The sequence below is a fragment of the Lissotriton helveticus genome, chromosome 3_1 (assembly GCF_964261635.1).
Source record: "Lissotriton helveticus chromosome 3_1, aLisHel1.1, whole genome shotgun sequence".
Lineage (NCBI taxonomy): Eukaryota > Metazoa > Chordata > Amphibia > Caudata > Salamandridae > Lissotriton > Lissotriton helveticus.
The window spans coordinates 1202569822-1202597120 of NC_136061.1; the positions used below are offsets into that span (position 1 = coordinate 1202569822).

Sequence of the window (27299 nt, forward strand, 5' to 3'; positions counted from 1 at the left end):
TCAGACCTCAGATCACATCTGGACTGGAGAAATTACTGAACAAGGACTGCCATGCTCTTCCGTGGATCTGACAAGAGGCTGCACTGAAAACTGGACTACACCTGCTGTTCCTTAAGCTAGCAAAGAGAGGACTGTGCCTGTGGTGCCTGGCTCCAGGAAATGTTGCTCCTGAGCCCTAGACAGAAGAAGAGACTCCAAAGGTCAAACTGTCTGACTCCCTTTTCCTAGCTAAAGGACCCCAAGAAGCTGATGTTGTCCGTGGGGAAGAGGCGTGGCCGACGAGATGGTTAATAGGACGTGCGGCTCAGAGCTTCGTCCCATCAATGCATAAATCCTGCACGATCCTGCTGTGCTGCTAGATGCCGGCATCGCCTAATGACAGTGCCCCAAGCAGTGTCTCGCCCCTCGGAGCACAAGCAAGCGGGCGAGAGAAACGTCGGAATTCAGAGCGGACCCAAGGCGGGGCCGCCATCTTGCGGGACGCAGAGGCGCTGGTGATCTGCACTGGGAATCCGAAGCGAGAAGCCTCCCCGGCCTGAACACATCAGAAGTCCGGAAATATTGCGGCGATGGCCTCATAGGTCAGAGGCTAGAAACTGATGGTCACGGAATGCAGTGCGGCTACAGGCAAAAATAAGAGAGACCATGAGTTGTTATACGTGAGGTGAGCGTAGGCCGGCTGAGAGGCCCTGCCGGTGCCAGTGTGTGTTTGATCACCCAAGCCTGCCCATAAACTGGCGTTCTACATTATCGGGAGTGGCCTGGAGTCCCGGATTCGACTGACTTTGGGGCACCCCTGAGACATTTCACAGTGCTGAGAGGCCCCACCAGCCGGTATAATGCACGTAGAGGAGCTGACCTAGGAGTTGGGGCTTTCTGAGTCAGAGAGAGGTGGAGGTCCGGTGGCGGGGAAGGAAAGGTGGACTGGTCTGTGGTGGTCCCCGGCTCCTGGATGCGGTTGGAGATGCCTGGAGCTGGGTCCCGGGTGGGGATCTGTGCGGCAGAGGCACTGGAGTGCTGAGAGTGGAATGTATCTTGTGACCTACAAGTATTGATCAGCCCTGAGGCGGCTGGACAGTGTGAAGGGCCAATGCATTAGAGTGCAGTCCAATAAGATATCGAACTATGCACAGCCCCTTCCCCACTGCTCTGAGCATCGGAACACGCGGAATGATGAGGAAGTGAAGAGGGTGGGGGGAACGACAGGATCCCCTTCCTGAATGACATTCTGGTGGCCGTGAGGACGGCAAGGGATGAGATTGTGACTAAAATTGATGAAGTGGAGATCAATGTTAACCTCCTTCGCTGTGACCGGCATAAGGTCTCAGATAGGGTCACCAGTATGGAACAAAATGTGGATGCCCTTCAGACGGAAGTCCAATTCCTGCGGGACATGGTCATAGCTCTGCAGAGGAAGACTATCAAGCTGGATGAGCATGCTGAAGACCAGGAGGGGTGCTCACAACGGAATAACCTTAGATTCATGGGTTTTCCGGAACGGACGGAGGGGCCCTCTGCGGAAACTGTTCCTGGAGGACTGGGTAACAAAAGTGCTAGCTCCAGGCAAACCATCCCAGTTCTTTAATATTGAGAGGGCTCATAGGGCACTGGTCCCTCCTCTGTGCCCGGGAGGCCACCAAGAGCCATCATTGAAAGATTCTTCAACTATAGGGACCACGATATGCTCCTGCTATCCACCCGTACTAAGCCGAATCTACATTATCAGATATGCATTGAAGTGGTCCCAGTGTATTAGCGACTTTCTCATAGAAGGGAAAAACACAAATAGAGAAAATATTCAACAGTTACAAAATGAAGGCAAAAGAACAGTAATTTCGACCAGTGTTATTTAATCACATTGGGAATAAGCTTTTCATATAGGTAGAAATTCATGGGAAAACTGCCTAAAAAGGGTATCAAATTCACATAAGTGGCGCCCAAAGAAAAGGGAGGGAGTGTAGGATGGTAAGTGATGGGAAAGAAAGTTTGGTGGTGGTGACACAATATCACAAACAGTTCAGGTATATGTTGATTATATACCGGATAGCCACAATCTAAACATTCATACACATATTTGCCATATAACACATGAGGTCACAGTTTATTTATCACTGTTGATCGGGTATTGGCAGGTGTTGTAAAGTCTACATTTCGACCCCTTTTCCTCTAGGTATCTTGAACCTTACTAATGAGGTCTTCATCAGGACTAGAGTGGAGTGGTAGGGGCTGGTGACACCTAAAAGAGAAGGCCGGTGTATCAGTACCTGATTTAAAAATAAAAAGGAAAAAGTCCCAGGGGTCTGGGCAAGGTTAATAAATATTACCATAAGTGTAGCGGCGGGGAGGGGAGGGTCTTTCTCTCACATTCCATTCGTGGAGAATAAAGGGGCTCCAAGGCTCTCAGATAAAGTGTAACGGTAGGAGTGAGGCGTCACCTGTGTGATAAAGGTGACTATTAGCCAAACTTATTCGGCAAGCAATCAAAGGTAATTCTTCGCATTGATATGAAACAAGTGCACTTACTGAATGTGCAACTGCAGTGTGCACAGGTGCATCCTTATTAAGAGATTCCTTCTCACTTGGGCAGGATAGTCTCGAAGAATCAATGTAAGTGAATTACGATCCTGAGTTAATCATAGGAATGGACGTAATGAATCTAAAGAGGAGCAGAAAGGAAAAACCAGCTAAGAATACCAAATCAAAAATTGGAATCCGGTTGGTGCTCGGAAGTTAACAAAAGTGGCATGCACTCACAGGGATGATTTAAAAAGGGGTGGTCAAGCGTCACTGGTGTATGTGAGGCAGAACACGCGGGTTAAATGACGTCCTACATTATACTGGCGGGCGGCACATACAGGTTGGTTAATCAGCTCACTTGGAGTGGGCTGTGTGGCAAAAGTGAAATACAGCTGGCACGCACAAAGGAGGGGTGTCATTTCTTAAGTATGTATGTAGGTGGGTGGTCTCGCAAGGCAATCTGTAGTTGTGCTCATTACCGTTGGCGATCGCTCAAATGGATGACAAATAGATACATGAGCGTGTGATTTAGCAAAAGAACCGACATTAAAAAATGAGTGGCTCGGTTGACAGGAATCGGGTGAATTAAAAAACGGCCTAGACGAAGCGGTTATTGTGCCCTTATGACCCAGGTTGGCGGAAACACATCGGTCACGGGATTGAAATCGACTAAAGGTACTAGCGTGAAAGTGCCTAAATCCACGGCGTCGTCTTGTCAGAGAGAAAATAGTTATGCGGTTCTCTAGCACAAAAGCACAGCGGCAGTGACACATGGGTCACGAGATTGAATTCGACTCAAGGTACTAGTGTGAAAGTGCCTAAATCCATGGATCCATCGTGTCAGAGAAAATACAGTTATTCGGTTCTCTAGCAAAAAAAGCAAAGTGGCAGTGAAGGCTTACCGGCTCTGCAGCTGGACAGCATCTATGGAGGCAGCCAGTGCTTGGCGTACTGCTGTTTAATACCCTTGGAGAGCTACGCTTCAGGCGTGCATGCGATCATTGAGCGTGACACGCCCGCCACAAAACGAAAGTGAAAAAAGACTGAAACCGCGATTGACGAGGGCCTATTGTGTCGGTTGGAGAAAAAAAGCATCAGAGCAATGGTATTAATATGCCATAACTAGGGGTGCAGTTGGAGGGAAATGAGCATATCACGCTCATGCATCTATAAAGGATATAGATCTAAATGAAAGTACATAATCAAAAAAAAAACATTGGTGATATTGGTGCAGAGGTCACAAAATTCATTGGCAATATCGGTGCATAAATCACAAGCTTGGTATAACGTTGGGATAAATAAAGAGTATAGAAATGATTTTGAGGCATGAGTTATTACATTAAGCATTATGTAACATTTCAGAAATGACACACCATCTCTTATCGTAAAACGGAACACTTGTTTTTGTCCCAGAGTCAGAGTCATACATAATTATTCGTATGTTACAAATCAGTGCTTTTACTGCTCAAATCAGGCAATAGAAACATATTGTTTGTAAATAAAACAAGATTAATCAGTCATATGGGTTGGACAGAGACATGTTGAGACAGATACTGGTAGCTGGCATTTTGCGGAGGGATGACAATTATATGTGTATGCAAGGTATCGATGACCAATTAGTACAGGGCTTGTATAGTGGCTTGTAGGCAACATATGGGGATAGAGTAGTAGTCTGGTGGAACCAAACTCAACGTCTGAGGAGTCTATCATCGACTTAGACATGCCAATTGGGCCTTACTGGTGTCCTGTTCATTGAGCCCGTTAGTAATGGAGTCCAATCTTATCATCCATTTGGATTCCCTTACATTCAAAATGGAGCCGATGTCTCCACCTCTCGGACCCAACTCTGCTTTTTCCAGTACAAGCCATTTTATTTGGTCTGGAGTGTGACATTGATTGACAAAGTGTTCGACAAGGGGCGCTCCCTGCACCTGGCATCGTATCCTGCTTTGATGCTGAAGTATCCTCACCTTGACCTTCTGCTGGGTTTGGCCCACGTGCAGTAGGCCACAAGGGCAAACAATTCCGTAGATCACGTTTATAGAATTACATTTGGTGAATCCCTGTAAGTCAATTATATGTTCGTTATGTGTGAAGGTTTTTGTCTGTACCGTGGTTGCACAAGCCTTACATTGACCGCATTTGTGGTGGCCTTTTATTGGTGGCAGATTCCACATGGACTGGAGTGTAGGATTCTTTTCTGTAGCTAGGAATGAGTGAACCACGTGGTCTTTGATGCTTTTAGCTTTTCGGAAAGCATGCATGGGCGGCTCTGGTTGTTTGATGTCATCAGCCACAATACCCTAGTGTTTATTGATCACTTTCTTTATTGCATTGCTCTTTGTTGAAAAAGTAGTCACACAGATTAGCCTTTTCACAGAAAGATCTTGTCTATTTCTCGGGGTTAGTAGATCATCTCGCGGGCTGAACCACGCCCTATTTTGGGCTCTCCTGATCCCTTTTTTTGGGTAACCCCTGGCCATGAGTCTGGCACCTAGAAAGTCCGATTCTTTCATATAGTCTGTTTTCTTGGAGCAATTCCTCTTAATCCGTAATAATAGGCCGACCGGGAGGTTGTCTCGCAATGCCTTTGGATGATGGCTGATGTACCTCAATAGCGAATTGCGTTTCGTAGGTTTACGGTAGAGAGTAGTGTACAGTTCATTGTTATCATACCAGATCTTAATGTCCAGAAATGCGATTTTAGTAGGGTCTGACTGCTTAGTACATTTGATGTCTGGGTCACATCGGTTAAGCCAATCATAGAAGAGACCAAGCTCGATTTAATTTCCAGTCCATATCATCAAGATATCATCTATGTATCTTCTCCATAGATCTATCCTCTGTCGGTGTGGGTTGTTGGAGAAAATGAAAGATTGTTAAAAAAAAGTCCATATAGATAATGGCCAGATCTGGGGCGAAGGCAGCACCCATCGCCACACACTTAGTCTGAATATAGTAGTGACCTTGAAAGAAAAAGAAATTCTTCTTCATTGCTATTGTTAGCAAGTCAATAATGAAACTAGTGGGCACTTCCATGGGTGCTGGGCGCCTGTCAAGATAGTTCGTTATGACATGCAGTGCTGGGTCTTGCGGGATACTTGTGTATAGGGAGACCACATCGCAGGTTACTAGCAATTGTTCAGCTGGATTATATGGACATTCGGTGATCAGTGTTATAGCTTGCATTGTGTCCCTTAGGTATGCTGTCGTATTCTCTGCTATAGGCTTGAGAAAGAAGTCAATGTATTTGCAGAGAGGTTCCAGCAGAGATCCACAGCTGGACACTATCGGCCTACCGGGAGGGTTGGACATATCCTTGTGGATCTTTAGTAACATATAGATCGTGGGTAAGCGTGGGTGTAGTTGATTTAAGTATTCGAACTCCAGTTTGCTCAGAAAACCCAGTTCTAAAGCCTCAGAAGTAAGATTCAAGATTTCAGTGGCCAAATCCTTTGAGGGGTAAGTTCGTAGTTGGGCATAGCTAATGCCATCCTGCAGTTGTCTTTGGATTTCTAGCTTATAGGCTGTCCTGGACCACAATCCCTTCGCCTCAAAATCATTTCTATACTCTTTACTAATCCCTACGGTATACCAAGCTTGTGATTTGTGCACCGATATTACCAATGAATTTTGTGACCTCTGCACCAATATCACCAATGTTTTTTTTTTTATTATGTACTTTCATTTAGATCTATATCCTTTATAGATGCATGAGTGTGATATGCTCATTTCCCTCCAACCGCACCCCTAGTTATGGCATATTAATACCATTGCTCTGATGCTTTTTTTCTCCAACCAACACAATAGGCCCTCGTCAATCGCGGTTTCAGTCTTTTTTCCCTTTCGTTTCGTGGCAAACGCGTCACGCTCAATGATCGCGTGCAAGCCTGAAGCGTAGCTCTCCAAGTGTATTAAACAGCAGTACCCCGAGCACTGGCTGCCTCCAGAGACGCTGTCCAGCTGCAGAGCGGGTAAGCCTTCACTGCCGCTTTGCTTTTTTTGCTAGAGAATGAATAACTGTATTTTATCTGACATGATGGTGTCGTGGATTTAGGCACTTTCACGCTAGTACCTTGAGTCGAATTCAATCTCGTGACCGATGTGTCACTGCCGCTGTGCTTTTGTGCTAGAGAACCGTATAACTATTTTCTCTCTGACACGACGACACCGTAAATTTAGGCACCTTCACTCTAGTACCTTTAGTCGATTTCAATCTCGTGACCGATGTGTTTCCGCCAACCTGGGTCATAAGGGCACAATAACCGCTTCGTCTAGGCCGTGTTTCAATTCACCTGATTCCTGTCAACCGAGCCACTCGTCTTTTAATGTTGGTTCTTTTGCTAAATCACCCGCTCATGTATCTATTTGTAATCCATTTGAGCGATCGCCAACGGTAATGAGCACAACTTCAGATTGCCTTGCGAGACCACCCACCTACATACATACTTAAGAAACGACACCCCTCCTTTGTGCGTGCCAGCTGTATTTCACTTTTGCCACACAGCCCGCTCCAAGTGAGCTGATTAACCAACCCGTATGCGCCGCCCGCCAGTATAATGTAGGATGTCATTTAACCCGCGTGTTCTGCCTCGCATACAACAGTGACGATTGATCCCCCCCCCATTTTAAATCATCCCTGTGAGTGCATGCCACTTTTGTTAACTTCCGAGCACCAACCGGATTCCGTTTTTGATTTGGTCTTCTTAGCTGGTTTTTCCTTTCTGCTCCTCTTTAGATTCATTACGTCCATTCAGATGATTAACTCAGGATCGTAATTCACTTACATTGATTCTTCGAGACTATCCTGCCCAAGTGAGAAGGAATCTCTTAATAAGGATGCACCTGTGCACACTGCAGTTGCACATTCAGTAAGTGCACTTGTTTCATACCAATGCGAAGAATTACCTTTGATTGCTTGCCGAATTAGGTTGGCTAATGGTCATCTTTATCACACAGGTGACGCCTCACTCCTACCGTTACACTTTATCTGAGAGCCTTGGAGCCCCTTTATTCTCCACGATTGGAATGTGAGAGAAAGACCCTCCCCTCCCCGCCGATACACTCATGGTAATATTTATTAACCTTGCCCAGACCCCTGGGACTTTTTCCTTTTTATTTTTAAATCAGGTACTGATACACCGTCCTTCTCTTTTAGGTGTCCCCAGCCCCTACCACTCCACTCTAGTCCTGATGAAGACCCTATTAGTAAGGTTCAAGGTATCTACAGCAAAAGGGGTTGAAAAGTCGACTTTACAACACCTGCCAATACCCAATCAACAGTGATAAATAAACTGTGACCTCATGTTTTATATGGCAAATATGTGTATAAATGTTTAGATTGTGGCTATCCGGTATATAATCAACATATACCTGAACTGTTTGTGATATTTTGTCACCACCACCAAACTTTCTTTCCCATCACTTACCATCTTACACTCCCTCCCTTTTCTTTGGGCACCACTTATGTGAATTTGATACCCTTTTTAGGCTGTTTTCCCATGAATTTCTACCTATATGAAAAGCTTATTCCCAACGTGATTAAATCACATTGGTCGAAAATTACTGTTCTTTTGCCTTCATTTTGTAACTGTTGAATATTTTCTCTATTTGTGTTTTTCCCTTCTATGAGAAAGTCGCTAATACACTGGGACCACTTCAATGCATATCGTCTAGTACCCAGGTCCCAGTGATTCCGGGTTCACCCTTTTCTTGTAACTCTACATTATGAGAGGCATCATATTACAATTTCCCCAGACTATACACAGAGAGTGCAGGACCAACGATACACATTATAGCCTTTATCTGGCCAAGCTCAGAATTGAGCACAAAGGCAGGGCATTGTTCTTCGGCTCGGCGGAAGAGGCATCAGAATGGATAGATACCACAGGAGATCAAGGGTCTTGATGACAGCACCAGATGCAATCAGAACCACCCGTGGACTCCATGGATTGAGTGGGACGGCAACACAGAAGATCTGGAGGCCAGCAGCAAAGAGTCACAAGTAACTCTGAAAGGGTTCAAGTGTGTGAGGACGGCACCTTGCAGGTGGTAGAAGGGTCACCGTACTCTGAACTGAACGCATTGTAAATTGTAAATTGTAAATTGATACTTGTATAGCGCACTACTCACCCGCAAGGGTCTCAAGGCGCTTGTACGAATACCGCTGTGGAACCCATCCTGGCTTTCCCTGTGAGGTGTCCACTCCTGGGCACCCCCAAGGTGGAGGCCAGGCATCCTTAGCGTTGTGGGGGCCGTTGTGGAGATTAAGCAAGCTATTGCCCAGAGTTGCAGAGTGGGACTCCATGATTGGAATAGGCACCGAGGCGAGAATTATCAGGTCCATCGAATTTTTGAGCCCAAGACCCGCCGAGGCGGGGAATTGAACCCTGGTCCCGGGCTAGACCTCTGCATCAGGGTCTGCCGCTCTAACCATTGAGCCACACTTCTCCATTGGAGGTTACTCCAGACACGAATATTGACTGAACCTTAAGGAGAGGATGGGAGAGCTAGCTCGGGGTTCTGAACACACAGATAAGTCACTTTAAGTAATCATTGCAAAAATATCTGTAAATTAATTTTTTCTATCTTTATGACATTGGGTGAGGGACACATTATGCTTATGTGCCGCGGTGGTGGGGGGTCACGCTCCTCATTAGAGGCTGGGTCCTGTTTCAGGAGATGGAGGTATTGCCCTCGCACCGGAGCAGGGGCACAGTCACTTGAATGGCACTTATACGAATGGTCCTGTTCAGCACCTGACCCAGCAGGTTTTTGCATGGGTATTGTCGTGGTAGGTATTGCTGCAGAACCTTAATGCATTGATGAAGAATCCTGAAGGGGATGGCTTAGGGCAGGGGAAGACACTGTTCACTCGCCATGATAGTGGGAGGAATAGGCTTATTGCACTGCTCAGTAAGAGGGGAGGGGGTTTGGGTGTTCTGATTGTTTTGTGTATGCAACATGATTATTGGGGAAGTTCAGGGATTACATGTCTTGGTCGTAATACACTACAGTGCTCTCAGGCCAACAGTGCTTTAGCTGAATGAGAACAGAAGTGGGACACCAACAGCTTGCATTCATGGCTCCCTTCCTGATAAAACTCCTTACCTGGAACATAAGGGGGATGGCAATGTTGGAAAAGCAGAGACGGGTGTACTCCTACTTACAGCGGTATAAAATATCTATAGCAGGTTTGCAGGAGACACACGTTTGGGGGGACGCGCTGCCCTCCATTAGACGCAGGTGGCAAGGGCAGTTATATGCCATTTCATTCTCGGGATTTGCATGGGGCATTAATCTGGGTGGCCCCAGGGACACCCTTTCAGCATCTGCACCACGTGTTGGATCCTGAGGGTCACTATGTAATCCTACACTGCAGGCTGGATGGTCGAGAGATGTGTTTTATTAATGTGTATGCCCCTAATTCAGACGCTAATAGTTTTTTCTAAGATGTGCTCACAGCGGCGTCTTCCTAACTGGGTAGGGACATAGTCCTTTTCAGGGATGTTAATTGTGTCTTGGACGGGACACTGGACAGTGAACCCCCTAGGGCGAATACTAAGCCTGGCATGACTGGGGCTTTGATAGATGTAACGAGGGGAATGGGACTCTTGGATGCATGGAGGGTCAGGCACCCAGATGCTAGGGTGTTTTCTTGCCACACCCCAGCAAAAAAGACATTCAGAAGACTGGGCCAGTTCCTCCTGTCGCCGATGCTGATGCTTTGAGTGGAGGATATAGTGCATCTACCGAGGCATATCTCGGATCACTTCCCACTGCTTTTGATCCTGGGTACTGCCAGACCCAGGGCAGTGATCCCCATGTGGCGGCTTCAGACAGAGGCACTAACTGACCCGCCTTTTGCAGGGAAGCTGGAGGAAGAGATCTTTATTTTTTTGCGAGAAACTGGGGAACCGTGTCCTCGAGGGGTATAGAATGGGTAGCAATTAAAGTGGTGATACGTGGTTTTTGCCTTAGCACGACTTATGAGGTACGGACGCAGCTCAAGAGGGATATCCAGGTACTAGAGAAAAGGCTGGCTGAGTTGGAGGCGGGGCTGCCAGAGGCCCCAGACAGATTGAATGAGTGGCGGGAGGCACGTGAGGACCTGCTTGCGGTGTTGCATAGACTTGAAAAGTTCCATTACATCACTTACCGACATCGATTACACACGGAAGTAGATTCTTCGTGGGCACTGCTTGTTAGATTGATTCACAATGAGTTGCTGGTGGCCCCTATTGTGCAGATGAAGACAGCTGATGGCCCACTATATATAGCCAGCAGATGATTTTAGACACTTTGGCGGACCACCTAGCTGGCGTATATGCGGGACTCCCGACCTCGGTCCTAGATGAGATGATAGGTCTTCTCACTGCTCTGAACCTGCCGTGCTTAGATAATGACCCAGCCAACTGCTGGATACCCCGATCTCAAAGGAGGAAATAATAGGGGGTATCAAATCCCAGAAAGCTGCGAAGAGCCCGGAGAGCGAAGGCCTTCCAGCCGAGTTTTATAAGAAATTTGCACCCACATTGGTGGATCGCCTCCTTGAGATGTATAATGAGGCATTCCAAAGTCGGGCACTCCCGCCCTCCATGAATGAAACTATAGTGGTTATGCTTCCTAAGGCGGATAGGGACTCCCAGCTCCCGCCCGGGGTCATACAGACCCATATCATTGTTGAGCATTGACATGAACGTCCTCAGCGGCATCATGGCGGCACGATTACAACCATATATGCAGTGCATAATTAACCCCGATCAGGCAGGGTTTATCCCTAGGCGTAGTACGGCTCGTATTATTAGGCGGCTGGCCCATGTGGCGCACGCACCAGTACTTCAACAGGAGGAGTGTGCCTTGGGGCTATTAGATATCAAACAAGCGTTTGATTCCATGGGGTGGTATATATGTGAGAAGTGCTGAGGATAATGGGGGTGGAGCACGATTCTTGAAGTGGGTGCAGTTGTTATACTCGGCGCCCAGTGCCAGGATCAGAGTGGGTAGGTTAGTATCCCTGGCCTTTAGATTGTAGCGTGGCACTAGACAAGGCTGCCCCTTATCGCCACTGTTATGTGCCATGGCAATGGAGCCACTGGCAGAGAGTCTGTGGAGAGAGATGGAGGCATTTGGGATTATATATGGATAGACCAACCATGTGGTGTCCATGTATGCAGACGACACATCAGTGTTTGTCCGAGACCCTGCCTGGGTGATGCCAACTCTGTTGGATGCACTGGATAAATGTGGGTGTGTGTCGGGACTAAGAATCAATGTAGGGAAATCTAAACTGGTCCCGCTGGGAAGATTGGTTTCACTCCCCTATTGGGGAACTCCCAGAGGTGGGGCTCCCATGGGCGAGGACTGTACCCCGATATCTGGGGATTCAATTGGCGGAAATGGCTGATTAATTTTTGGTGCTCAACACAGAGTGGTAGAGGTATTATGTGGATCGGTGAGCTTCTTGCGAGAGCTGCCTCTCTCATTAATGGGGAGGATTGCTCTAATTAAAATGGTTGTCCTACCAAGATGTCCGTACGTGATGCAGCATTCTTTCTCTAGGATCCCTAGGTATTTCTTTATATCATTGGATAGAGTACTCACAGACCTACTATGGAGGCCCAGATTTAAATGGGTCAGTCTTGCCACTCTGCAGAGAACCTGGCGGAATGGGGGCTTGGAAGTCCCATGCCTTGAGTTTTATTATGCAGCCTCACAGCTACAGCATGCAGTGCATTGGTTGGACAGGGATGACTTCAAAATTAAAAAATATATTTCCTTGAAAAGTGTTTCTCCTTAGTATATCAGATTATATCACAGCATTGAAGGGATTTATTAAAAGTGATAGCTTTTAGAAACATGCATACCCCCACCCCACTCTGACAACCATACCATTAGTGGACTAAGAAGAAAGTAATTTGTCATGTGCACCCTATATTTGGGCTATATTCTTATTTTACATGGAGCAACATTATAGTCAATTATGTTTAACCTGAGAGGTTTATGCATTGCACACATCCTCATGTATTCCAAGGGTTTCTCATTTGTACTATGGAGGCATAATAAAATAAAACAATTGCCTAGGATCAAACTATTTGGTCAAGTGGCCAAGCCGGGATTAATCCCTGGTTTTTCTTTCCTCACATTGTGTACTTCGGCCATTAGATTTGTATCCCTTTCTTGTCCCTGTTTGACATCACATTTTAATGGGTGTTTTCATAATCTGCATGAGGTTAGAGCGTGGGTAACAGGCAGAAGCCACAAAAAGGAAGCTAAGCTCATTTTGGGCTTGAGGGCTCAAAAGGACATTAAGCTGAACCAGAGCCTAGAATCTGGCTCAAGCCTTAAGCGGCTCACCCACACTGTGTATTATGTGCCTGTAATAAACTTAGATGCTTTTGAGAATGTGAAACCTATTTTGTATGTGAGGATATCTCAGCTTGCATTACTGATGACCATATTGTAAATGTGTGAGTGTGAGAGGAACTTACACGTTGTCAAATGCTGCACATAGTGTGCGTGAGGGGAGGTTGTGTGTGCATTTATAAACAGGCGGGTACTGCTGCTGTGGATACTGTTGATCTTTTTTGCATGTGAAGGAAACTTGTATTGTTTCTAACTGGATCGGTATGTGTTCTATGGGTGTGAGGGAAGCCTGTACTACCACCTGGTGCTTTACCTGTTTTATGTGTATACATCTTGCTATGCATGTGCATCCAGCTTGCACTCATACACTCCAGTGCTGTTCCTTACACTTCTACCACATCTGAAATGCTTCTTGTTGCACCCAAGAGAGGCGATGAATGGTGGTGCCTAGTATTACACTTGTTCACGTCTTCGAAGGAAGCTTGCAGTGGCCTTGCAATGCCATGCTTGTTCCATGTCTTTGAAGGAAACTCTCACTGGCCTTCAGTGCTATATATTTTCAAAGACTTAATTTTTCATTTTACAATAATAAAAACATGACATTAATGATACAGCATATAACGTCATAACTCCCTTTTTGTTTTTGATTCTTGGCATAGGTTACAACATTGGAGATAAACAAGCACAGCAAGGGTACATAATCATCCTTCTATATGATACAGTGAGGAACGAAGCATCGGGAAACCAAATACACATAGGATGTACACTTAGAGCATTAACTCTCCCTGGCCTCCAATATCAAGGTGTTCTTCCTCATCCGGCCTGCTCTCCCAACTCTCTGGAGTGTTATGGGCGGACTTGTCCCCCTCTTATTTTCAATGTCTTCGAGTGAAATTTGCACTTTCCTAGCAGTAGCACATTTGGTCCATGTCTTTGAAGGAAGCTTGAACTGACTTGCCCCGCAGTAGCATATTATACCATATCTTTGAAAGAGACTTGCACTCGATTACACTGTAGTACCACATTTTTTTATGTCTTCCTGGGAAGATGGTGATGCTATTGACAAGTGCTGTATTTCTTACATGTGGGAGGCCAAGGACCCCCTGCACTTCTGCTCCCTCTGCTCTAGTTCTGTGTGTTGTAGGTCTAACCAGCTGTATTACCAGCCTCATGTTTTCTCTAAAATAATATATAATCTTGCATAGTGAAAATAGACTTTAGGTAATCCCACTTCAGTTATTCATCAGACAGTGTCATTCACATATTAGTTCAGCCCTTCAGAACAACATATATTCAATTGGGCAGTGCGTAAGACCTCTCAGCTATTGGCTTTGTTGCCAATGTTTGGAACTACCTAGTAGGCAACCGCTGGTCTTTAAGATGCCAGGTAGTCTGATTAAGAGTATTTTGCCTGCTTACTCTGACTTTTTTGAATCCAGAGAAATCTGACCTCGGGGATATTTCATTTTGTTCATCCCCCAACAGCTCACCTCCAAATGCAGACTAGTGCTAATTGAGTAATGACAAAAGCAACAGATCTGCTGCCATTGTTGCTGCACCACAACTTTCTTATGCAGAGACACAGGCACCACTGCTGTAAGCTTCAAAGCCATGCTCTATCTTGAAACTGTATTGTGCATAATCTTAATATAATATTTATTTAGTGTTACAAGATTGCAGACCAGCGTGAAGCTTTACTTTTCAAGTTTTTATTGAAGCACATGCCCTTCACATTAAGGGCCCGATTATGATCTCGCCTGGAAAGCCCTCCATACGACTCGGATCCGGAGGGCTTTCTGAGAGAAACATGCTCCGGGAGTCCGAATGAGCGAGTATGATGCTGCCTTATGTTTATGGACTCGGTTCGCTCAGACTCCCATTGAACTCTATGGGGGCCCGTGTACAGATCCCATGGAGGAGATCACTAGGGAGATTGCTTCGGTAGTGGAGGAAGCACGATCTAATGATTGGATTTCAGGACATGAGGCGGAATTTTTGATGAACAAACAACCTAAAACTCCCTATTTTTACATCCTTCCGAAAATCCATAAAGCAGTAAGACCCCCTCCCGGTAGACCTATTGTCTCTGGGATGGGGTCTCTGCTGGAACCTCTGTCACAATTTTTTGACTTTTACCTGAAACCACTTGTGCAGAGATTACCTGCCTACTTGAGAGACACTCTAGATATCCCTAATCATCTGAAGGACATGCCTTTTGACCCTAATACAGAGTTTCTTATAGGCCTCGATATCGAGGCCTTATATACTAATATTCCACAGAGAGAAACTCTTAGGGCCCTGGAAGACATTTTATTTGCTGAGGAGTGGCCTTACCAAACGCCCAGGGCATTTATTTTACACCTGGCAGAAATTGCCCTCACAAAAAACTTTTCTGAATTTGAGGGCACCCTATATTTGCAGACCCATAGTACCTCCATGGGGAGTGTCTTTGCGCCAAGTCTGGTGGGATTGTATGTGGGGGCCTTTGAGCATTCCGTGATTAATGACATCTCTTGCCCTTGGAGGCTGAATTTAAAACTCTGGCATCGATACATCAATCACGTCCTGGTGGTATGGAAGGGCGATGAACCGTCAGCTGGTCTCTTTTTAGAATGGCTTAATCAGAGGAATCCCCTACTCCATTTTACTTCAACTAGTACCAAAACTAGTCTACCCTTTTTGGATTTGGAGATTGAACCTAGAGGAGGGGTATTACATACCAAAGTCTTTCACAAACCTACTGATAAGAATGCGCTACTGGCATTTAACAGTTTCCACCCAAAGTCCTTGGGGGATAACTTGCCAGTAGTACAGTTTTTCCGAATACGTCGGAACTGTTCAGAACGGGTGGACTTCATTGAAGAGGCGGACCTCCTGTCTAAAAAATTACAACAGAGGGGGTACCCCGATAGGGTGATCAAATGAGCCAGGAAGAGAGCCACTAATGTCGATCGAGAAGCATTAATGTCTAAAACCATCAGACCTGTAATGGACAAACCAGTGTTTGTATCGACATTCAACTCTGCCTCACAACAGATCAGACGGACAGTGCTAAGGAATTGGAATATCCTGAATTCTGGTGGTTTGAACATGGACAAACCGCTCTTTTCTTTCAAAAGGAGCCAAAATCTAAAGGATTTATTGGTTCACACCAGACCACGGGCACCACAAAAGACCGGGGGAACTGTTATAACCACAGGCCTGCCTAGGTTGACGGGCCATACAAGGTGTGGCTCATGCAGTGTATGCCACCTAACCTCCAACACCAAGTGCATTGATATGGGTCTGTCTTCCCCTTGGGAACAGAGATCCCATACCAATTGTAACTCGCAGGGGGTTATTTATTTGATTACGTGCCCATGTCACAAACAGTGTGTAGGCATGACTAGCAGAAAGGTGAAGACTGATATCACGGAACATCGTAGCACTATTAGATGTGGCAGGTCTAATACGAAGTTGACTACACACTTCCTAGAGGCAGGGCACACCACAGAAGATCTGCAGTAGACTGTCATCGAAAAACTACAATTGGGAATGCATGTGGCGGATGACAACAGAGCTCTCCTGCTGAGGGAACAGAAATGGGTCTACCGGCTGAAGAGCCACATTGTGGGGCTAAATGATGACATTCCGTGGCATGCCCTTAGCAGGTGATTCCCCATATGTATTCCTCTATTGTAGGTATAAAGTATACACACTCCATCTGCTACTAACAATGTTGTTGCAGACTGTTAAGTTCATCTTCCATCCCTTCTTCTTGGGGATGAAGTCCGGGATATTCATTATGGATATGCCGGATGTTTGGTTGTTCATTCTGTGGATTGCTTTTGTCTGACGTGATGTACTGGTAAAAATGTTTCCAGTATATCTTGGACATATTAGAAGGAGCACGAGGGAAGCTGTCATGTTTAAACTCTACGGTGACCTCTTCCCCTACTCTAGCTAAATATACTTTTTTGATTTGTCTCTTTATGACTTGCAAAATATTTTTTCTTTAGAATGGGTGAGGCAAGAGTACCCAAAAAGATGTGGCACAGCATGATTAGCTACTCATGGGGGACGCTCGGGTGTTAAAACAATGTTTTAACACTACCGATGTAGATGTTTACCTATATGTAGTGATTGTTAGGAAATAACGTGTCAAGTGCACCTACGACCGGACTGGGTCCAGTCAACTGCATTTACTGCCTGAGTGACATACTTTTTACAATCAGCGCGATCATTCCAGCGGTGCCATGGTAACAACTTTGTGACACTGCGGCTTCCAGCGGCCCCATACGTGAGCATGCACCTTTGTGCATGCGCTCTAGTCAAGGTGGAGCAAGGGGCATATGCGGAAGAGGCTCATATTATGGCAGAGATGTCTTTTCCAGACTACCCTACGCGGCGCCACAGGAGAAGGCACGACTGGTGTGAAAGTCCATCGGAACAGTAAGGAGTTGGGGTGGTACTGCTCAGGGTGTTCTTACCACCTTGATTTAACCCTTGAGTTAACTACTTTTGTATAAAGGAGGCTCCGGCTTGACTCCGGAAATAGAGTCCATGGCTTCCTCCTGTTAAACTACTAACGGGTCTGCTCATTTCTCTTCTCGAACACAGGTTGTGTTCTTTAGAGTTCCCCCTCCATGGCGCCTTTTCGAGTTTACTTCATTAATAAACTCGATAACTTCGCCATAACATTGGGGTGTGACTGTTTATACTCTCATGTATAAACTTGTTTTAACAACAATAGCTGGCTTTACTATAAGAGGAAACGGAGGGTTTTTAGCAGCAATACATTTTAATTTGATTTCAAACAGGAGATACCATATTATGGCACGGAGGGCAGTTATTATTCATATAAGCCAAGGTGAGGGTCTGTTTAAAACAACAGCTTAAAAACCCAGTAGGAGGGAGGGACACATAAAGATACATACCTATGAGATTGGATGTTTGAAATAACATGTGCAATAGGTTGTAGCATATGGGTATATCGTTTTTGTGTTTCTTCTCAGTATTTGTATCCCGTGATGGTGGGATTCACCTCCACACGTTTCTGATCGACTATGATTATTTCACTCCATCTATTTGCCTGATTGAGGTAAGGTGGGAGAGTGGACTAGGGGGGGGAGACATCCTGATAAAGACCGGCTTGACCTGCTTACCAGGGGCACAGTCAGACGGTCAAAACATGTTGGCACTGGCAGTTTAAGGAGGGGTGTTTTGTGAACTTGACATTCTCTTTAAACACTTCCCATCCTTCACTATTTAAATCCAGGCCGTGGAACCTATGAATAGAGGTCTAAAAGGTATCCATGAGCCAGTTTTAAGCACTTTCTAACGCGAAACTTTGTTCTATCACGGTACCCAGTCACAGGGTGACACTCACTTTGTTATCACTGTTCTGTCACTTTTATGTTGTCTTGTGTCTCCCCCTCCCTATGCTCTGTCCTGTGTGTGGCTGCGCCAGGGCGTTTTGCTAGCAGACCTGATGATGAAGCATGTCACACACATTTGTGTGGGAGTGAGGGCAGTTTTCAAAACACACAAGTTTTGTCACTACACACCTGTTATTGGATGTGTGTCAGGTGTTGTTCCTCTCTACCCCTATTTGTGTTAACATGTTATACTAGGGGGTTTGGGGTAGTGGAGAGTTATTGACCCTCTCCCTTCTTTTGTGAGTTATGAGCCCGTGTACAGACGCATACACAGGCTCCCAGAGCAGAAAAGGGGTGGGTGGGGAAAAGTGTACACCCTGTGGCGGGCACCCCTTGGTGACCACAACACTGTGCATGCCTGGATCGGGGGGACCCATGGGCACACGCCGGTGACAGATTCAGAGGGCCCCGGGTAAAGGGGGGCCTGCTACGGCACTCAAAGTTCACTTCCGACAGCTGTTTTGTGCCGCTGAGACCTAGGCGAAGCGACTATCCGGATCGTGCATCGTATTTGCTTGGTCGGAATTTGACTCCGTTGCGTGGCATGATTCCGCTACAAACAAGTCATACGGAGCGGTTTGGGTCCGGAAACGATTCGGTCAACACGTACGTGATCCTCGCCTCGTACTTGATCATTTGGACCTTTGTACGATTCGGTCGGAAACAAGTGCTAAGAATCGGATCCGGAAAAGCCAAATCCATTTCGGAGGCCTTCCCAACAACATCATAATTAGGCCCTAAATTGCCATATATTTTTTTTCTTTCTTTTTTTCTTTCGTTCTTTCTTTCTTTTTTTTCTTTCTTTCTTTCTTTCTTTCTTTCTTCTACAAAGAAAACCACCACCTTATTTTCTAAAAGGCAAGTGAAAATTGTTTTTGATGCAAATACTCTTTCCCGCAAAAGTCCATGAAGATCAGACTCACATCGGCAGCTGCACTGGTCAAAGTGTGGTATATCGGGGATTATATAAACCTCAGTGCACATTCCGGCTTCAGCGTAGTTTACGTCAAGAACGTTGAATTACACTAGTAGACTGTTGCACACATACTCAACCTGTGTCTCCTGTGCCACCATCTGTCCAAACACTGCTCCTTCTGAGTGACTGGTGTACCTGTGTGTGAGCAGTGGATTGTTTGAGTGCAGGATAGCCACAATGTTATGTGTGGGCATTGTGAGGGATGTGCCAGTGTGAATACAGGATTAACATTGTCTTCTGTGAATGCATGGTAAGTGGTCTAGGGATTGAACATTGAGACTGTGTGAGTGCAGAGTGAGGCACATGCCTATGTGAGTGCAGCAAGAGGTACGTGCATATACAAGGGCAGCAGTGTGAGTATGAGGTGCCTGTATGCTATGTCTTTGTGTGCATGCACTTTACAAGGGCCAAACTTATTAGCTTTGGCAATACTTTGAAAGGTCATGGCTCAAACTTGAAAGAAATACAGTGCAGGGAGTGGAAATGCAATAGTTGTGTATGTGTGAGAATGGTAGTGAGTTTTGATAATGCAGATTCTGTCCAAGAAAGTTGAGAAATGGTGAGGGAAGCTGACAGACTGAGATGTCACCCTAGTGAGGGGGCCCACTTATTTTGCTTGCACTAAGGTCCATGGTAATCTAGCTATACCATTGCATGGTGCACCATATGTGTGATGGATAGCTGCCCCTACACCATTGCACTCTCTTAGAAACCACTGACATCATATTAAGCTTGCAAATATTTACCACATTAAGCTTGTCGAGATATTGCCTTACTATTGGGAAAATGAAGGATGCATCTGAATACAACAGCCTTTTTGGTCCTCTTCGGAGGTGGAAGTAATTCAATGTAGCATAATCATGCGGAATTACCTAAGAATTTCACTATATTAAAATTGCACGAGGAGTATTTCTCTGTTTAGCACTTTTCCCCAACTTACTACCGGCATTTAACACTATTTTCTTAACGCAAAAGACACCCTTGATTAAAAAATGGATGCCAGGATGCATTTTCCACTAAGATACAGCGCTAAATACAGCAAAACACAAATAGTGAGCACGAGCAACCACTCACGTTCGCTACATGTGCACTCGCTGTAGGACTTTTTTCGTCAAGCTGGAGTAATTGTGTCATTTTGGGTAATTTTGCATCAAAGAGTAATGCAATATTAGCAAACCTATTCCGATTACTCTGGCATAATTGAAATTCTGCCCAAGCCTAGTCCTCAGCTGATGGGGCTGGTTTACTGCTCCTTCCTCCATGCTTCCTCTTCACGTCTCGAGACATATGAAAAGGACATGTCAGTAGTCACGCATTGGGAGACGCATGCCTACTAATGTTTTATGTGAAAATGTCAAAACCTTGCAAATGAAATTAATTAAATGTCTCACTTCACCCCACATATCATGTTTACTGAAATACAGACTTAGTCTGACTTCAAAGCACAATACTGTACTTTGCCTCATGTTTGAGATGTGCTTGTTACAGCAACGTCATTTGTAAAGTAATGAATGAAATTAATGAAATGAAATGAAAATTATATTTATATAGCGGCTAACTACCCTGAGGCCTCACAGCACTAAAGTGCTCCATCGATCCTGGAAAATACATTCGTTTTATATCTAATACCTGACTCTGTCTTAGAAATTTTCCAAGATTGATGTTTTAGGTGTAGGCAAAAAATTAAAATCTACCAGAGGACAACTGCCAAATTTAGAAGCATTGAAAAAAAAAAAGCTGAACAAAGACAAATTACCATGGAAATTGTCACGGTTCAGGTGAATCATGTAGCGAGGTCACAGAGCATGTAAAGAGTTCATACCGTGGGTGGATTCCAATTTGCTAGAGTAGAACACTGGCCTTGGGTTTGCTTCAGATGGCTCCGGAACGGCCACAAGTATGTCCTCATGGATGTTCTTGACTTTTACTGTCTCAGTTTTCGGTATTCTCCCTTTGAAGTCTGTAAATCATACATAGAAATATCACAAAGAAGCATGACCAAAGGAGGTTGAACTTTCAATGTACCAAAAGGGGTCAACGGAAAATACAATGGGTTATTTAGACCTCAGTGGCCAGTCTGTGAGCCCTCCTCTGCACTCGCCTCTGCATATTTCTCCCTCTTACTTCATCTTTCTATTTGTGCCTTATTCTGCAGCACACATAGAAAGAGGGAAATGCCTCAGGAGATTGCTTTTTTGTGCAGGAAGGTGCCCATTCCTGCACAAAAACAATCCTCATGCGCCAGCGATGGGAAAAGGCAGGAATGCGCATTATTATGTTAAATACAGCGCATTCCTGCCCTTTCCTTGTCATATAGCAAGGTGACTTGCAGCGCTGCGTGACATATTAGTAAATATGCCCCTAAGGAAAATACTAAGGCTATTTAACTTAAATTGTAATAGTGCCTAAAATCTGACCATAAATCTTTGATAACTCTAGGAGCAAGATCTCATAATTTCACTTGAAAGATTCCTTTGAAATGATTTTACAGTATTGTAGTCCCAATCTACAACCTCTCCCAGCAAAACTACACTTTTCTTCTCTATGCTTCAAAGGATCCACTACTCTCATTGGGCCTGTGTACCTCAGTGAACCTCATGTGTCTGCAAAAGGTAGTGCCATTGACATCAAGGCACACAGGAAACCATATAACCCAAATACTGAAATTTACCTACGCGCACCTGCCAAACCTGCAAGCTTTCCTGTCTACTTAGCGGAATTTCAGAGCAACATCACGTTACATCTACTGACAGCTGTAAATATGATGCTTAACTATTATTCCAATATAACGCTGCTCTCAGAAATAAAATAAAAAGTTTAAAAGATAGATTGCCTTCCAACAGCTACATAATGATGACTCTTTTTCACCAATGGTGCACAGAATTGCACTGTTCCAAGATGTGGCCAAACACAGAATGCACTTTGCAATGTCTTCCACGCTTGGCTGACAACCATAAATAACCATCTGCAATCTACACTGAGCCTGACTGGAACCCTGTCTGCACCACTATGATCTCATCACCCCATCTCTGAAGGGCCTACACTGAAAGAGCAATCCTATTTCACCCCATTGTGCAGCACTCAACTTGCTCGGATGGATTGGGTCTCACCTACCCTAAGGTTTTCCAGAAAGACAAGCTAACCGGCTGCATAGGTTCAAACTCCCACGATATGCCATCATCTTTCGGACTAAATACAAAGGGCTCAGGTAAAGTGCTCTCCATATTAAAGGCTCTAAACTTAGGAACTCATTTGAGCACCTTTCAACCATTTAAAAGAGCCTTAGTAACATTCCAGATTCATGAAGAGGCTCGGATACAACTGGTGCCCGCCATCACTCTGGATTGATATCAGGGCTTTCTCTCCACAGGAATGCCCAGCTCCTGATCAAAAGCAAAGGTGACAACAACCCCTATTTATATCCCGCCTATGAGCAGTTTCAAGATAACATGCAGAGAGAGCACTTTTCCATTAAAATCCTATACCCTGGGCAATGGAATTTATAGAGTGCAATAAATAATACGTATTACATGATTTTCACCAAAACGATGGAAAAAAAACTCAACTTAGGTCCTTTTTTTGTACCAAAAGCAGCAAATCTTGATATTTACTAGGCCTTTTTCATCAGTAACATTTCAGCAGTATTGACTTTCCACACTTTAATGGGTGAAAAGTCCAGGGGTGCAGACTTTATCGCACACAGTAATCACAGTGTGCAGTAAACTCTTCACTTCTAATTGCGATCCCGGTGTTAACAGCGGCTTGAATGGGGATCACAAAATAATAAAGCACGTACAACCGTGGTCTGTGTGGGGCCGGCAGCAGAGAAAGATTTCAGATTGTGTCCCTACAGTACCATGGACCTGACCTAGAATTTGGTGGAAAGGAACTCCATCACAAACATGACGGATATCCGTCATGCAGTTTAAATAAGGTGGACAGGATATCCGGCTCAGTTGTGACGGGGTGACTAAATTAGGCCCTATAACAGGTGCATCTGTGAGAAGACAAGGAAGAGTTGCAATCAAAATGGCGGCCGAAAGATGTAAAGAATAAAGACGGGGTGTGAAAACATGGTGAAGAGGATAAGGAAGAGTGCTTTCATATGGCACAGTGAAGGGAGTCGTCTGTGGAAGACGATGGCTCAGAACAGTAGCACCAAGGTACTCAGGGTGCAACTAGCATAGTTGATTGTAAAACTATGACTTATTCTTAGAGACTTGCCATACAGCGCCAGGTACAATGCCTTTACATTTACAACCCAAATGTGAAACGTTACAATTTACCTGGAGGCGCGAAACCATGGGGAGTTCTCCTGGTGAATAAAGAAGAACAGAATGAGCTGCAGCAGACATGCATTATCCGCAATACAATAAGAGAAAGTATCATCATCATCATTATCATCAACATCATCAACCTCATCATCATCATTTTATTGCTTTCAACATAAGCCATAACAATTGTAATCATAAAAACTATATAAAAGTCATCATTAGAAAAATAAGTATGCAATAACGGGGAAATGGAAAAAGAATAAGGACACTTGGACCAAACTTAGAGCAATTTGTTTAAAACAGTTATTAACTCTATTGAGGGCTATTTTAACAATAGGAATATAGAGTTTACTCTTATATTAACAGTATTAAGGACAGCTACATATGAAACAATAATCACTACTATATACAACTAGGAGGTACACGGATTCACTACACTAACGATATATTACTCAGGGGTTCCTGATAGGAGCCCATATCATAACCTTCTAAGTGGTTCTCCAATGTGGATGGCTCCTCCCATCCATGTTTACAGAGAGACAATAAGAGATGGAGAGAATGGTGTGTGTGTGTAGACCTTCTGCAGTGAAGAGATTACAATTACAGAGATTACAATTATATTTATAAAACAAAAACAAGGAGAGAGGGGAGTTGTTGATGTAGTGGTAGCCAATCAGATCTTATCTCAGGAACCTTTAGCTCAGTGGGTCCTCCATGGCATGAAATATCTATACGTTCTGAGCATTAATTTCTCAAAAACTATTAACGGATTTACACCAAATCATAAAAAGCTTTTTGGACAGAGATCTAGCTTTCAGGCAAATTTGGTGTACTTCAGCAGTTTTTGCAGTATCACTGTTCAAGTTTCCTAAGGAAAAATAATTGGGAAAATGCATTTAAGGACCTCTACTTTTTATCAGCCCGCTTGACAGATCACCCCCAAACAGTTGCAGGAAGGAACTGAGGTGAATGAGACTTTTTTGGGAAAGTTTAGTGAAGTTTCGTCAAATTATGCCACAGTTATTTAAGCAAACTAAAAAGTCTATTTCCTGTAAAAATGTGATCCTAACTATAACTACCCAGTGGCCACCATCACTCGAAGTAGGCACGGATGCTTTCAAGGTGCGTTGCAAATATTTTTATTGTTGTTTTAGTCCATTAAATGATATTGTGCACAGTGCATTGTCCATGACGCGTTTAAACCGTATTCACAAAGCCTTGATCACATGACCCGCTGCAAATGATGGCGTCCTATTTAACCCCTTACACCCCGTGATATATAAACATAGGCAACAGACCATGATTTTCATTGTGTAACATTCCGTCCACATTCTGTTCATGCTGTGTAGATGTTGTTACTATCAGTCAATCATCAACGGAAATATATATGCAATTAAGATTGCTCATTGGATTGCGATACATTTGAATTCACCAACTTCATAAGGAGACTCATTGAATGACACATACATGTGCGCGTTATATTCTATCTCTTTTTAAAGACACTGCTCACCAACCATCCATTTAAATATATTGCTGCTAACACAAATTCATTCCTGTTGCGATTATCGATCCATTTACACCACATTAAAGTGCTGAGTGCTTTCAAAGTGCAAAAATACATGAAAAAGTGCTTATCTCGAGAAATTTAGCAGCCTGAGTCAACGGAGGCAGTGGATGCTGAGGCGGTCCCCTATGAGCCCTGGGGCTGATACATGGCACTCTGAGAGCGATCTCCCCTGAACGGACACTAGCTGCCTTTCGGCTGGAGCCGCGAGCGCTGACACCTGGAGCTGCTCGCGCAAGACCCTAGCGGCTGGGGTGGATCTACAGGGCGGTAAGAGTCCAAGAGCCCTGGGACCCCGTTGGGGTTGTCAGCGTTGCGGTGCCGGAGAGGGAGGGGCGCTGCCGCGCTGTGTGAACACCCGTGTGCCTGGCGGGTGTATGCGGGCCCTGCATATCAAACAGCCGGCTTGGAAAGACGCTGCGGGGAGCTAGGTGACAGGCCTGAGGTGCGGCAAGGTGGCAGATAACTGCGTGAAACTGCGCTAGCCACATTGCTGGAGGAAACACTCTACCCCTGGGAAGAGGTCACCGACATAGGGCATCTGTTGCTGACTTCTGTTGTCTTGCTGTTCGTGGTTCCCCTGGTGGGACAGGAGTCCCGGGGGAATCTTCTTGCTAGCTCCAGTGCCCATTCCAGCGCCTCCACCACCTTAAACGCTTTCAAAATTTAAGTGCTTCGTGAGGGGGACTACAAGTCCCAGAAGTCCCAATGCCACACTACCATCGTTTGGAGGAGGCTGGGCTGGGCCTTCCCCTTTGGTTTTCTTTTCTGAAACTGAGACTGAAGGAGGACTTTTCTAAAAGACGACTTACTGTTGGAACTTGTAAGACAAACGCTTTCTGATATATAAAGTGTGTATGCCCCTTTTAAATAAGGTTATTTTTCTTTTTAATTCTAATTTAATTTAATTTATGTTAATAGCCAAATTCCATTTATTTAGTTTTTAAGGTTTTAACATTTAATATGAAGAAGCATATTACAAAAGCCCTATGTCATTCTCCACTGGAAGTAGTGCCTCCTCCTCTTCCCCAAACATCTACTGATAAGATGCTCCAAAGAGCAATAGGGGTGGTGGCAACTGAAATAGAGCGCACTGAAAGCAGATTATCATTGACCCCAGATTTGCAAGTGATCTGTGATGAGCCCAGTTTTACAACCTTGTTGAGTGACACTCCTCCAACACCAAAAACGACAATACAAAGCACCTTGTTAACCAAGGATGTAGGTACCATACCAAAAATATCTCTAGGAAAAAGGGGCCCGGCAAGAGGGGCCAAAAAGCCCGTTAAGAGTAAGCCCCATACTAAGTCAACCAAAGTTGGGGCAAAGAGGCAAAAAACCTAAGGAGATTCTCTATTCGACCCAGAAAGTGACCCAGAATCACAAAACGCTAGTAAGGCCCAGGAAAAAATGGAAACTACTGAGCCCACCTGGTTACCTACTTTATTGAAGTCCTTTGAAATCCAATTAAAAAACTTGTTAAAAGAAGAGTTTGCCCATATTCATGCACGTATGGACAAGTTAATAAATTTATATGAGACCAGGAAAGAGAGAGAAGTTGCCCCTGTAGCAAGAGATATTTCGACTGTTACTGAGGTCCCTGTTGGGCTGAGGCCAATTGAGAGAGGGGTTGGAACCTCTGATCAGGGTGGGGGGGAAATGTGTAACTCCCCCAGAGGAAAAGAAAACTATAACAAATGGCCGAGTAGCGGATAAATCTGGTGGTGGGGATCTTCCTGAAAAGGAGGGTGTAGCCCTAGATCTAAGCCCAGTGACCAACGTTCCTTCTGATAAAATTCATATCCAACAAAATGTACCAATACTTGATTTACCCCCGGCTTCAATACCGTATGTAGTTATCCTCTCTGGTGCTCCATCTCCCAGCCTAGGACTAAAAGAGACCCTTTATGAGCTAAAAAACAAATGTCTCCATTTCTTCTCTAGTAGAGGGCAAATAGTAAATCCAAATTATATTTTACTGACACGTAGAGTTAGTTGGCTGGGAAATAAGACCAAAGATATTGAAGGAGAGTGTATAGTGAGGTTCCGTGACAATTTTAAGTGATGTTTTCGACTCGCACGAATATGGTCGAGTCTGGTATCTAAGAACCGCAAATGACGAGTTTAGTAAGTGTGCGCAGTTTCGCTGTGCTAACTTAAACCGTTCGTTTGATATGTGGGTTTTT

The 27299-nt window shown here is 44.7% G+C and overlaps 1 protein-coding gene across 1 annotated transcript in view; it reads right to left on the reverse strand.

Moving 5' to 3' along the window:
• The window catches only part of LOC144823384 (interleukin-18-like), a 311324-nt gene that overhangs the window by 193954 nt on the left and 90071 nt on the right, over positions 1–27299 (reverse strand). The window contains exons 3-4 of the mRNA XM_078681847.1: positions 23562–23590; positions 21098–21235 (exon numbers count right to left, since the gene is read on the reverse strand). Coding sequence (XP_078537973.1) covers positions 21098–21235; positions 23562–23590 — 167 coding nt within the window. The remainder of the gene's footprint in view (positions 1–21097; positions 21236–23561; positions 23591–27299) is intronic.